Source organism: Vanessa atalanta, chromosome 10 (genome assembly GCF_905147765.1).
Source record: "Vanessa atalanta chromosome 10, ilVanAtal1.2, whole genome shotgun sequence".
Lineage (NCBI taxonomy): Eukaryota > Metazoa > Arthropoda > Insecta > Lepidoptera > Nymphalidae > Vanessa > Vanessa atalanta.
In genome coordinates, this window is record NC_061880.1 from 3,559,930 (window position 1) to 3,574,540 (window position 14,611).

Genomic DNA, 14,611 nt, shown 5'->3' on the forward strand with positions numbered 1-14,611 from the left:
GAAATATCGTAGACGTGACATTTCATATAAGAATTAATTATTACTGACTTCTATCACTTTTATCGCTAACGATACCAATGGAGACATTTATATGAAAAGGTTTTGCTCTTATATGTACAAAGTTGATATATATAAAAATAATATTGTTAAAAAAAACTTATTATTAAATATTAAATTTTATTCAATAAAAACTTTAAATTACCTAAATGTAAACTTAATATAAAAAAACTTAACAATTTCCAATTTTAACATAAAAATGAGACGGGGTCATCTTGGAGCTAAAAAGTCGCAACTAAAATTACTTTCAGCGTCTGTATTTATTAATATTATACTAACAAATATGATATTCATATACCACGAAACCAAATACGTCTATTAATATTATACTCACAAATATGGGTCTGGTGCAACAATTGTTTTAAAACAATGTCAAAAGTAACAAACGTTAAGTTAGAATGTAACTCTCAATGACTTATTTGTACATTACCTTTGATAAATAAAGGATGGAGTTGCTGCAGTTTCCGACTTGATTTTAAATTTAAATTAATGTGTTAAGTTCGTAATTGATATCGTCTATTATTGTCACCGCGTTTACACTGATTTCAGTTTTGAAGTAAATATGAAAAACTTCTATTAAAAAAATGTTTCTAATTGTTTTATGTAGTGTTTTGTTCAATTTTGCATTATATTCAAGTATATTGGACAAAATTACAAAGTACAAAATGTTTTTTTGGTAACAGAAAACGTTTAAAATAAATAAGTAAATAAATTCGACGAATGTTAAAGTTCACTTTAATTTATTTATTCTTTATTGCACTATAAATTACAAAATTATATTTACCATTTCTGAAACAGAAAGACAGTAACTGTCAATTGACTTTAAAATATAGATGTAATGGTGTCAAGGATTTTTCTGTGAACATTTTAAAGATCTACAAGTCTGAAATACTCAATTTTCATGTACATATGTTTTGGCAGCGTTCACTTAGAAAGCGTCCGGACCGATAAATTTTCTCTCCGACGTCGCTGACGTAATAAGCCATAGCACAAATTCATATAGAACACCATTATATTTAAATAGATCATATTCAATTTGAAGCTATTGTTTATTGTTTATAAAACGTGGAGTTATAAAAATAAAATATCAAAATATTCAATAGACACTAAAATCAATGAAGTTTTATCGCAAAAACACAAATAGAAGCAGATGTATCTAAGATTGCTTTTACTTGAACTATTACATTTAATTAACACCTAAAATCTTTCCACCCTATATGAGAAGTATATTTAATTAATTAAAGGTAATTACAAGATTAACCCTGGTTTTGAATAGAGAAACGTCTTCGAAATGATTTTAATAATGTCCCTCCTTTTCTTATTGGATACTGGTCCATGAGATCGTTATTGCCATTTGCAAAAAGGTTTTAAGGGATAAGACATGATATATAGGCTAAAATGGTAAGATATATTTACTTAAGACGTTTTTAATTGGTAATAGTATAATGATGATCCAATTTCTGTTATTTCAGTAAATTTCCAAAGAGTATTTATCTGCGAAAGCTATATTATAAGTGTGTGTGGCCACACAGGTAAAGTTATTCCCTCACTCTCAAAGTCATATGGAAGTTAACCATATAATAATTTGTATATTGACTGAAACTCCTGGATTAAATATACAAATTGAGTGGCAACTGCAAGTTGCTGTGGCGTTACTCCTTAGTTTAAGAGGTAATTTAAGTTTCGACATGAAAGTGGATTGGTATATGGGCTACTTAACCAAAGTGGTCACCACGTCCCATTGAAATTGGTTCTGTAAGGTATATTTACCATTCCTTACATCGCCAGTGCGCTACCGTTTGGGAACTTCAAAGTTGCATACTGCTTCACTCACCTTCAATAAAAACACAATAATAAAACGCAAAGTAGTGGTGTTTAGTGGTAAAATAAGTAATGTAAGTGGTACCTACTTAGACAGGCTAGTACAGGTCTCTACCATCAAGTGACCACATGACTACATGTAAATAGTAACATGGTATTGTTAGTAACTCGTATCCATAAAATCTCCTTAAAATAAAAATCTTCAGGAGATCGTTTATTTTACAAATGTTAGTCAGCTTTTTCTAACCCTTCTAAGAGGTTTTAGAATAATTTATTATCCTTTAGTCTTATCCGTAACCTACATAAATCTAAGACGTCTTAACATTTTCTGAGACTAAAGCATGTTAGAGTAGAAACAAAATCTTACTAATATTCTATAGAGTTGTATTTTGTTTGATTGTTACTTTATTTTTTATTTCGAATTTCCCATCGGTAATTACGAAAGTTATACAACAAAAAAAATTTTTCTTTTTAACGTAATATCTATGTACATAACTTTTTAAGATACAAAAATTTTGTGTAAGGTTCACATTCACGCTGATGTTTAAACCCCAATAGTAAAGTAAAAACCTGTTCCACTGTTAGGCTAAGGCCTCGTCTCGCTTTAAGCAGAAGTTTTGGAGCTCATTCTACGCTGCTCCGATGCGAGTTAGTAAATAAACATGTGGCAGAATTTAATTGAAATTAGACAGATGCAGGTTTCCTCACGATGTTTTCCTTCACGACCGAACACGAGATGAATTATAAGTCATAAATTAAGCACACGGTGATTTTACAGTCAATAATAATTATCTAATGTATACATACAACAATTATAAACTGTTAAATTATTGTGTCTGTTTGTTACAGAATGGTGGATAATTGATAGAGAGAGACAGAGGTATAATTATAAGAAATAGCTTAAAGGTCTATAATTATATCGGCAAGAATACAGGTGTACGGGATAGTTAGATTGAATATTTAGTAGAATTTATAGCTTGGTTGATGAATTTATTTATTGATATACCAATGATAAACCTCATAAAATTAATATTATGAATATTTTATTTTTCCATTATATTTTTTCTACTATATTGATCAATTATACGTACAAACAGCATAGTGGTTGTCTCCAGTTAATATTAAAATTAAGAACATTTTTATAAATTTATTTAGTTATAACGTATTGCAATATAATACGCCCAATCACAAATAAATGTAGTAACTTCGTTATATGCAACAACGCTAAGGTCCTTACATATAGATTAGCGTTTTGTCGTACCGATCACTTTATATTACAAAAAAAAAATTAACTTTTTATTCCTCCCGTACAAAAGGCCAATTTAGATCCTAATATTTATTAAATTAAACTATCGAGTCACTAACTAAATAAATTAATTTACATTATTGTTTCAAGATATCATTTTTCGTACAGCACTTGTACCAAACGTGTACCATCACGTACGTTAGTACTTTAGTAGGTAATTTAAGATGTTTATATTCGATACGTCAGACTGTTTTAAATAGTCTAGTAATTGGTAAGTATGTAATGTAATATATGTAACATTACTAATATTTGCAATAGCTTGACAGTTGACCTACTAAATGTATATATGTATATTAATTTAAACAAATAATAACGCGTAGACGGATATAATTGATAAGTCGTTCGACTATGCCCAATTACTACAAACAAGTAATATCTGTCAATATTATTATTGTATCGCAAGCGTCGATTAAAATAACATAATTACCTATCGAAGCTCTACTTACTGAGACATCTACGCAATGGTTCAGATGTGAGGAAGCGAAAAAAAAAAATATAGTAGTAGGTAATTTTTAAGGTTACACTTATTATTTAAAATAAAAATATAATAAAAAGGATTTTAATCCACAGAAGTTAGTAAGTTATCAAGCAATTATTTTGTGATTATATAAATTAAAGCCTATGACTTAGTCAACACTTGAGTTACCACGCGGTGTTGTCCTTTTAGTCTATTTTTTTTTAACTGATCTTTCTAGTATTTCTTTAAAGCGCAGCCAGATGACGATTTGCTCTTCTATATATATACTTATTTAATATAAGCTACATTACAATATTACATGATATATCTTGAAAATTCTATGAATCTTTAAAATATTTAATGTAACTACATAAGCAAAAAAAGACTAACAATTAAAAAACTAATTATTACAGGAATTCGATACAAGTTTAAATAGTAATAAAAAATTGCATTTAGATTTAAAGGTATTACTTGTCGTCTCTAATTAATATCTTCGATAATAACACGAAGTTACTATAAAAAAAAGTGCCAAGGCTATATTTCACGTTACATAAATAGATAAAGTACAAATTGAGTTTGTTCTCAACGCAGACACACTTTTACAACATACGAGCCCTTGCTTGGATTGAAGTACCGCTCCACAGGCCCAAAGTAAGTGACCTAATTCGGTTGACACTCGCACTTTCTAATCCTTCAAGACTAGAAATGTATTTAACAATTATAAATAAAGATTGTTTATTGTACTATTCAGACTTTTACTTTTTTATTATGAGTCGAGATGGCCCAGTGGTATAAGCACGTGAATTTTCTTATGCTTAATTTGTGCTTAACGTCTCGTGGTCGTGAAGGAAAATATCATGAGGAAATTGTATGTGTCGGATGACAGGCTGCCATATGTGCATTTTCTAGCCCGTATTGGAGCAGCGTGGTGGTAGGTATAAAAGCATTGTTAAACGAACCCATAACTATGAGACTAAAAAAATTGATAACGTCAAACAACGTAAAAGTGAAATGGAGCTAAATGAAAAAAACTCGTGAAGTCAAAATCGAAGGCGCACACTCACCAGCTCGCGAACAACTGATGCATATTGGTCAAAATATTGAGTAAAAAAAAAAACAATTGTGCATAGTTAAAATCCGGAAATGTTATGTTATATGTTACGACACAAATATATCAAATATGTTTTAAATGTTTAAAGATACTTCAATAAGATAAAGGACAACTATTACACCAATTTTACACATACATACACAGATATATCGATTTGTAAGAAACCTTTTAAGTAGGTAATATAATAGAATACTAAGTTAACTTTAAAAAGATAAAAAAAAATGTATCAAAAGATTGAAGATCAGATGCAACGATTATTTTCCAAAATAGCGTGAAAAGTCGATGATAGTTTAGAAGATAACTATATAGCGTTTCAAGTAAAAGAAACGCTTCACTTTCGGTGATTTAAAAAAAAAAAGAACGACGATAACTTTTCTGTTTGTAGCATATCTATAATATTAGAAATAAATACTAATTATTAACATTATTATTAATAGTATTACATTACATTACATTAGTCTATTTTCATGTTTATTATATTTAAAATCATTTATTTCTCAAAAAATTCTGAACATTACTAAATACATATAAACGATTGCTCCCATTAAAACTAATCCTTCGCAAATGTAAATCTTTCAATTCCCTAATTCAACCTTAGTTAACTTTAATCGTTGTTATCAACACAATGATTTTCGTAATTTAAAAATGTTGATATGAATATGGAACATGCTATTACCTGCACGCGCTAGCTCATTTTATTTCTAATTAATACAGCAACACTAAATTAAATAATTTTATTAATAACGCTATTAGCTCATTGGCAAACAAAAACATTTAAACTATACTAAATACCTATTTAGTAAAACGTTTTTTTTTAAATGAAATATCAATACAGCGACTTTCAAGGTCAATCATAATTACTATTGCGCCAGCAAAATGTACACTAACTAGCTGTAATTATCACATTGCTGGTTTTACGCCTATTATTTTTCAGGCTTGGTGCTTATTTTCATAAAAAAACATTGGTGCTTGCTTGGGATTGAACCCACAACCTTCGATTAGGGTTTCAGATATTGAGAAAACCGTAATAGACATCGTTGTAAGAGTTACCATTTAAACTGGTTCCAGATTTAATGAAAGCAATTTTATAAAACAGGTCACACTGCATCTGTACAAAAAAAAAATTAAATGAAGTCCCCTAAATGCTAGTCTCGTTTTTATTGGATGGACACGTTAAACCTTAATGTCCTCATTTAAAATTCTATTCCTTATATCTCTTTCACGCCTCGTCGGCCCGAACGGCTGCATCTTTTCAATTCTACTTCCATTCTAATATCATTCCTAGTCCTAATCTTTTTCCTGACTTTAATGCTATAAATTTCAGACTACCGGAAATATGGTTTTATTATTTAAAATCATATGGTAGACGGTAGACGATGAGTTTTATGTATTCTTTAGGACTTTTGTTATTAGTAGATGTGTACTTTAAGTTCATAAAATGAGTTCGGTATTTGAAAAATAAATAATAATTATCATTAATGGATAGATTGGTATATATTTATATACTGCTCCATCTGCGGTTTTAATCGTATATTTTTGCATTAATGATAAGCGGGTCCAGTTGAGTTGTGCCTACTAACCCAATAGATTTCAATCTCGTGCAATTAACACTGCGTGTTAATAATTAATCTAGTAAAACATCGTGTGGAACTCCGCTTCTTTCCCCTGGGTTTAACTATTCCGCATTGACGCAAGGTACTGGATTAAGGTCTAAGCTTTCTCCCAAAAAGTTACATGTTTTGCTAATAATATGACTTTCTTTCTAGACATTATAAGATAAATTGAAGGCAATTTTTTGATACATCGTGGTGTCTTACTACATTATACCAGGTATCAGGTTTTATGGTGATATTAAAGCGACCTGATGATGTATCAGAACACAGTAAACGAAATACGTAATTTAGAAGTAACATCTGACGTGAACACGTGAACTTCATGCCAAAGATATACTTTTTGATGCAACAATTATACCACAATTATAAATCATTTAGGCAGATGGAGTAGGAACATTAAGCTAAGATGATAGGGAAGTTAGATGTTAGATTGCAAACAAAATATAGGTAGGTAAGTAACTGATTATTATTTTTTTGTGTAAGATGGATGGATTTCAATAGGTATTTGCATACTTGAACAATTTTCGCCATCGAAGAGAATTGACAAAAGAAGATGTAAATCGAATCTCGCAATTGTCATATTTCTAACGAAATTCATCAAAACAATCTGAATTTGAAAGCAATATATATTCCTGTTTAAGCAGAAATTACAATGTGAATAAGAACAAAGTTATACTTCGAAATTATCAACGAGTGAGTTTTACTCTTCTGATCAAATATTTATATGAGAAGGAACAAAACTTAACAAGTATGACTTTAATTAAGTATATAAATATTGAATACGCGATTTATAGGCTATTTTTAAGACACAAGTAGGTACTCGACGTGGCTGTAAAAGTATATGATTACTTAAGTTTGTTGTTGTATCTTTTTTGTTCGTTTTCTTTCCTTTGATATGTTAATTATTCACCTCCTTGATACAAAAACGAATGCTGTTAGCATAATTAATTAATACGTATTATAAAAACGAAGGTCAATGTCTGTCTCTGTTTCCGATAACTTTTTCCAAACCAGAGTTTAGCAGAATTTAGCAGAAGTAACTTAGAAGTTAGCGGAGCTGGTGTTGATACAATACCAACAGATAGCGATAAGAGGGTAAAAATATAACGATATTTTGCCCATAAAAGTGTTTTCGTACGCAAGCTTGGTGAACTCTGACTAAGCCTTAGAAATTGTAGGTCGTGGGCATATATACAAAAGTCGGTAACAGTATTTGTCTACCTTCTAAGTTCTATAATCTATACTCGTAATAAGTATTTTCAATTAATTATTGGTCATTATTTAAACAAATATCTCAAATATTAGGCATTTATGTCTTGTCACAAATTGTCTTCTACATTGTTTCATTCAAATAAATGCTGTAGAAGAAATCACCGACTCCAAATTGCGTGCCAATCATTTGCGTCGAACAAGCGATCAATAACGTTGTAACAATAACATTTTGACCTTGGCATTTAAAATTTGGCTAAATTTTAATGACAAATTTTTACAATATCATTACGACTGAAATAAATTTTTATATCGTTCATATTTCACAATTATGAAAAAATAAAAAAATCTACGTATTTTTTTTTTAACTAAGCTCAGTCTTCATTTTCACAACCAGGGGTGGGTTATAATAAATAATGGAAATATTTCTATTTTTTTATTTATATATGCAGATGCGAAAATGGGCACCTAATGGTTATTGGTCACCACCGCCCACAAAAATTGGTGCTGTAAGAAATATTAACCTATTCCTTACATTCCTTGTAACATCCATTATATCCTTTGTGTTTGTAATTGCACTAGCAGACAAGAACATATACTAATTCACTATTTATTAGTGCTGTTTTTTCCGAACCGATACGACTTGGGAACCTTCAAGAAAAGAGCGTACTTATTTCTTAAAGGCCGGCAACGCACCTGTAACCCCCCTGGTCTTGCAGATGTCCATGGGCGGTGGTAATCACTTTCCATTAGGTGAGCTTCCTGCTCGCTTGCCCCCTATACCACAAAAAAAAAAAGTTGAGTATCTGATGAGTGGGTGTACATATGGATTTTGCACAAAGTCCATCGAGTATTATAATTTTAATGAGTAAAATGTGATCTAACTTGAATTTGATTTTTAAATTAGTGTCATATATCATTTAATACCAACAAGATTTAATTGTATTCTACTTTTAAAATCTAATAAAACTAAAGGTAGAATTTATAATTACTTTCTTTTGAACAATTTATAAATTCTAGATTAACTTAGATTAGGCCAGAACTAAAAGGTATAAAGACTAAGTCAACTGTAGTATTGTTTCTTACAGTTCAGGTAAGTTCAAACAATAAATGAACTAGTATAAATTTGGATAAGGACCGAGAAATATGATATTTATAAGGCAGTGAGCAGAGACTGGATGAGGAGAACTCAAGATAAAAGTAAGTGGGCGTGCTGTAGGAGAGGCTTATGTCCAGCAGTTTCAACTAACTAGGACTGGTGATAATGATGATGATTCCACAACAGAGGCAAATGCGTCATCTAATGAATATACGAAGGAGCCGTGATCAAAGTATTAGTATTAAAATTAGACGAAATAAAAAGCACCTCTATACTAAGAGCAGACTTAACGCTACGTGTATAAAAAGAGAGAAAAATGCTAATGATTAAATTATAACAACAATACAATTTATAAGTACATAAGAGAAATTCGGAAAAAGGAGACTTAATTTTCAAGGATAGTATACAAATACGAATTTCATTCATTTTCTCGAATGTTTCAAAGTATTTGTTTCGCATTTGGGCATAAAGTCCTATTCTCGAAATTCTTCGAATGGTTTGCACTTTAGGAATATTTAACGTGATAGCTTCTGTAGGAGGTGATAATTTACCAACCTTGATGTAAGGAAAATTTAACGTTTGTTTTCATGGCTAGCTTGTATAATATACTGAACAGTTCATTTGTTTAAACGATAAGTCAAATTAAATACTACAAAATAAATAGTTAATTATTTTTTACACAACAAGTTTTTATAAATGTTTTTGTTTTCATTGATAAGGTAAATTACATATAACATCATATGAAGAACGCCGACGTTACATTTCTAATGAATTATATTTGATATATCAAATTGTCAATGAAGCAATTATGTAACCTTTTTATAAAGTCATTTTTAATATTTGTAAGAACGATTATTCCATATTCCCACTTTGAAGTGAAATCACCGTTCGTAGGATTAATTTGTAATAAGTTTTAATATAATTAAAGTTAATTTAAAAATCTTTTTTTTTTAAGTCTCTGTCTGTCGCAAACGTAATTGGCATGTGAGGTGTACACTGCGTTTGCTTCGATACAACCAATTATACATAGATAAGAACACCCTGCTGCACGTTTGAAATGCATTTTATATCACATGAAGTATATACATCATTATAAATAATAAGTTAAAAAATTTACATTCTAATTGTCTCTAAACTATAATTAAAGAAGCAATTGAACGTAAATGTTAACAGCATGAATATTCTGTACTTTGTAATAAATATTTATGATTTAGTAAATCCTTAAGCAAATATAAAAACGTTTTCAGGACGATAAATATTCCGCTATATAGTCAGAAAGTATTTAACAATTACAAAAAAAATATATTTGAAATGCATGCATAGCATATTAAAGAAAACGACTTAAATGCACATTAAAATTAAAAGATTTATTTTTATAGTAAAGACCTATGTTTATATCAATAAAACGAAAATAACTGTCTGAAACACCCAACTGCCAAACCTTTTTTCCTCTGAGGGCGAACTTTTAGAGCTTATTCCATCTATTGCACGCACTAATTAATAGATAATAATTTGATTGACGTTTAAAAATAAAATTAAATATAATACAAATTAATATAATTTAATTGAACACAGATAGGGGACGGGGCTAATCAGCCACCTGATGGTGTCTTCATAGCCCACCGACATTAGAACTGTAGGAAATATTAACCATTCCTTCCATCGCCAATACAAGATAGTATGTCCCTTGTCCTTTATTTACTGACTGACTTGCACTTCAAACTGGAACACAATAATATTAAGTATTAATATTTGGCGGAAAAATATCCAATGAGAGGGTGATACCAAGTAATCATTTTATAATTGAAATAATTATCCCATTCTTTCAATCTAAGTTTTTGAGAAATATTATGTGAGAATACAGATAAATATCCCCAGAAATTTACAGCTCTCTCAGCTCTGTTAAAATAAGTGTTCTAAACTTTCTTTCTTTAAAAAAATATGATTATGATATATATAATAATCCTTTTATTATAATTTAACTAATAAATAAAAGAAGTACAATAGATATATTTGTGTACGGAACCCACAATAAATGTAATAACTTCATTGGAAAACAAAAGATTTGACTAAACTTAGTAAATAGCAGAAAATATATAAAAGGCAAACGATAACTGAACATGCACAATACAGTTGGATATCATGGCAGTCATGGGTTGTTTGTTACATTTCGCAATTGTTGGACTCCAAGTTTCAAGTACCTTAGCATCAGGTGAGTTGCTCCGACAAACTATTAATAATGACCCTTAATTAAAAAAGTAGATACTCTTGTATATCAAAAACTGTATAGAATGTTTTAATTGTATTTAAGCAAAAATAAATAATTGTGAGCCAAGATAGCCCAGTTCGAACGCGTGTATTTTAAAATTCAGTGGTGACCCTTGTGTAGTGGAAAACCCTTCATTAATCTCGTTCTTGACGGTAAAGCAAAACATCCTGAGGAAACCTGCATTTTAAATTTTAATGAAATTCTACCATATATGTATCCCCATCTTACAATTAAGTAGCCTGGTGGAATAAAACTCAAAAACCTCCTCCTCAAAGGGAGACGAGGCCTTAGCCTAACAGTGGGATATTACATATTTTATAATATTAAAATTATAATTTTTAATACATTTTTATCCTTTATTAGGTACCGTCCCTTTGACTAGTTTTCTTCAGAACCAAAATTTCTTTAACATATTCAGAAGAGACACTGATTTTACTCCTTATCATGGGGCACCAACAAAACCCCCACAATTTGACGCTTTGAGAGTAGACGCAATTGATTTGAACAAGGATGGTTGGAGATATAACACAACAAATCTAGTATACAGTGGCCTAAATGAAGCAGTTTTAGATGACTTTGGGTAAGTTAAATATCAGTTATATGTTAATATATAATTTTCTACTTTACATAAAATTAATAATTGAGTGTAGCACGTTCTTTAAATACCACAGAAACGTGAATTCAAATGGATAAATTGGTCGATGAAGTGAGGATAGCATTGATTTAGAAGACGTTCTTCTCTGTCTTAGAAACTGTTATTTTTGTATAAGTTAGTCCACAAAAAACATTAGTCAACTATGAAACATCGGTGTTATGAATTGTTCCTGCAGTTTGAAGTGCAATTTCAAATTTTATGAAATATAATATAAATGAGGCTACAATAGAGATCTTTTTTGGAATAGCAACATAAATCTTGTCTTTGTTAAAGATTTTTGAACTTACTTGCTCTCTCTTTCACTACGTCTCGTATATATCATTATAATTACTTGTAGTTAATAAAAAACAAGTATTTAAAATAATCGCGGACAAATAGAAAACAGAATATGGAAATAAATACCAGTTAATTTTAATAAGGTTAATTTATTTTTCAGATTTAATTTCATGTCTAATATTACTCACATAACCTTCCATACCGATATGGTGGTCACGTGTCAATACATTACGGATGGAAAGTTATTTTCGCAACCCATTAGCGGGGAAGGATCCTGTATCGTACATCTCAGTAAGTTTTTCAAACAAGTCAATCGAATATTGAAATAATTTTAACAAACTACTATCAAAGACTTAAAGTACTAAATTATTGCAGACCGATTTACAAATATATATTTGCGATTTTTCTAATCGATATTAAAAATTTAAGTCGATTTCCTAGCTATTTTACATAAACATAGCAAGAAGGGGTCTGGAATCGATTTTCAAATAAGGGTTTTTTTTATTTTATCAGAAGACATAATTTTTCATGGGCAATTAATAATTTAACTTAAACTAATCAGTTCACGAAAATTATAAGAAAAGTTGCACATATTAAAATAAATCGTACCATATGAACTGATAATGGTGTATTGGGACATCATCATAATCAGAGACACAATGTTGACAATATTAATTTTTCAGAAAATATTCAATTCGGTATGATCATGCCATTCAGTATTCTTGAAGACTCTGGTCAACAGTATATAAATCTTAGAAACTACCGTTACTTTTACGATGTAAGAGATAATGCTGATTTTACTTTACAAAATCTTTACTATGGAGACAAGGAATCAAGTGAGTTAATATAGACACATATACTTCCTTTTTATGTTATAATATATAACATTCAGGACTGCTGCTTTATAATCTAAAGTTATCCTCTTAACCATCGGAAAACATTAATTTTACCGAATTGCTATGATCCAGTTTAAGGAGCAAATGAGCCAATGTAATTAGAGGCAGAAAGGATACAATATCAAAGATTGCATTCCTTGCGATGCATTGGCGGTGCACAATATGAAATACATGCAATATTGGCTCATAGTGAGCTAAGTGACAATTTTTAATCATGTTTTGTAAATCATAAGTTGAACGACAAGCTTAATTCTAAAGTTAAATCATAGGTCCATAATTTAGACGCAGGATTTTCAAATAGAATATTTATTCTATTTACATAACTATATATTTATTCGATAAAAAATGCTACGGCAAGATGTCATTCAAACAAGGCGCGTTTTTATAAAAATTGTGTTTAACATTTCAGCAGATATCAAAATATAAAGTTACAAATACGACATTGAAAATGATAAATTACTTGATTTGATTTGATATGACTTAGTTACAAACTCGAAATTAGAAATTATTTCTCAGGAGGACTTAACATCTATATTTTTATCCATCGTGTTATATTTTGATAAATTTAATTCAATATTAGGACATCATCATAAATAAATACTTATAAGTACCTTCTTGTATAAAGAAATTGTTATATAGTGTGATACCTACATTCTATGGGATATCCTGATAGTAAGTGATTACTACCGCTGTAAGAAATATTAAACATTGCTTACATCTGTAAGGTACCAGCTTATGGAGAAATGGTGTTGTGTTTTTTATGTCTGTAGTTACACTAGCTCACTCACATTTGCAATGACATAGCGTTACAAAATCGGTGATAGAATATCTGATCAATATCTACCCAAGCGTGCTTGCACCAAGCCTTACCATTAAGTAAATTTTAGTAATTATAAGATTTGATTTTGTTATTAAATAATTTATAAATTAAAAAATAAATTACTCTCTTTTCAGGTCACAAGATGCATTATCTCCTAAACTATAATTGGAAATTTGTCACAGAACGATATTCACCAATTTTTATAGACGCAGCCGCTGATTATATGTTTGAAATGTTCAGAAACAACATGCTTGATATGCCTTTAAAGAATCGCGTTGGTCACTAGACACAAATTTTAATTAATAATGAGTCTCGTTTAAAATTAATAAAAAAATTATTATATTATTTTAGGAATTATTTTAAAAGCTTTCGTGATTTGATGTTTTGAAGATAGTAAGTAGTTGATAATTTTTTTTTTATTTTGACGTTTAATTTTTGACAATTTATTAATATCAACTAATGTGATGCAAGACACAATTACCTGAAAAAAATATCTACAATAGAAGTAGAAATTACAATACTTTAAAGATGCAGTTTTTTCTTTCTTTATTTTATCTACAACGGTCTATTGTGATGATGTCGTCTTGATATCGGACATGTCGTCAATCTCATGGGAGACCAAACTACTACGCAGGATGTATTAAAGTGCACAAGTGCGTGCGCAAAGACAGGTGAAATCTCTATTTCCATATTATTATAATGTGATGGGACGGCAAATCACGACTGGTAAGATTTCAGGCGGAGGATCAAAGACTTGGCGTAGTATGCAAGGTTGGGACACTTACAATTTCTAGACTCCGGGCTGGTACTGATAATTTTTCGACAGAAAAATCAATAATATCAATCGTACTGCCCGGGGTTTCAACCAAGAACCGCGGGAGCGGCCTTATATAGCTACTAGGCCATCAAGTCATTCGTCTATTACAATACATTCTGTTGTAATGTACTTAAATGTTTTGTGGTAATTATTATCTATTAACGCAAAAGCGATTATCAATTTTAATAATTGATCGTAATTGAAA

General features: G+C 29.9%; 1 protein-coding gene across 1 annotated transcript; it reads left to right on the plus strand.

Annotated features, from left to right (window-relative positions):
- Positions 1-10,805: 10,805 nt before the first annotated feature.
- LOC125066893 lies at positions 10,806-14,258 on the plus strand. The gene is made up of 5 exons (XM_047675206.1): positions 10,806-10,885; positions 11,306-11,522; positions 12,034-12,164; positions 12,557-12,709; positions 13,724-14,258. The coding sequence occupies exons 1-5, from the start codon at positions 10,816-10,818 to the stop codon at positions 13,873-13,875; spliced, it is 723 nt and encodes a 240-aa protein (XP_047531162.1). The 5' UTR covers positions 10,806-10,815; the 3' UTR covers positions 13,876-14,258.
- Positions 14,259-14,611: the final 353 nt, after the last annotated feature.

Excerpts from the sequence above, each read along its gene's own strand:
- LOC125066893 (XM_047675206.1), top strand. The coding sequence starts at position 10,816 with ATGGCAGTCATGGGTTGTTTGTTACATTTCGCAATTGTTGGACTCCAA. Across the intron at positions 11,523-12,033 it reads GCAGTTTTAGATGACTTTGG|ATTTAATTTCATGTCTAATA; the intron begins GTAAGTTAAATA and ends TTTATTTTTCAG. Across the intron at positions 12,165-12,556 it reads ATCCTGTATCGTACATCTCA|AAAATATTCAATTCGGTATG; the intron begins GTAAGTTTTTCA and ends TTAATTTTTCAG.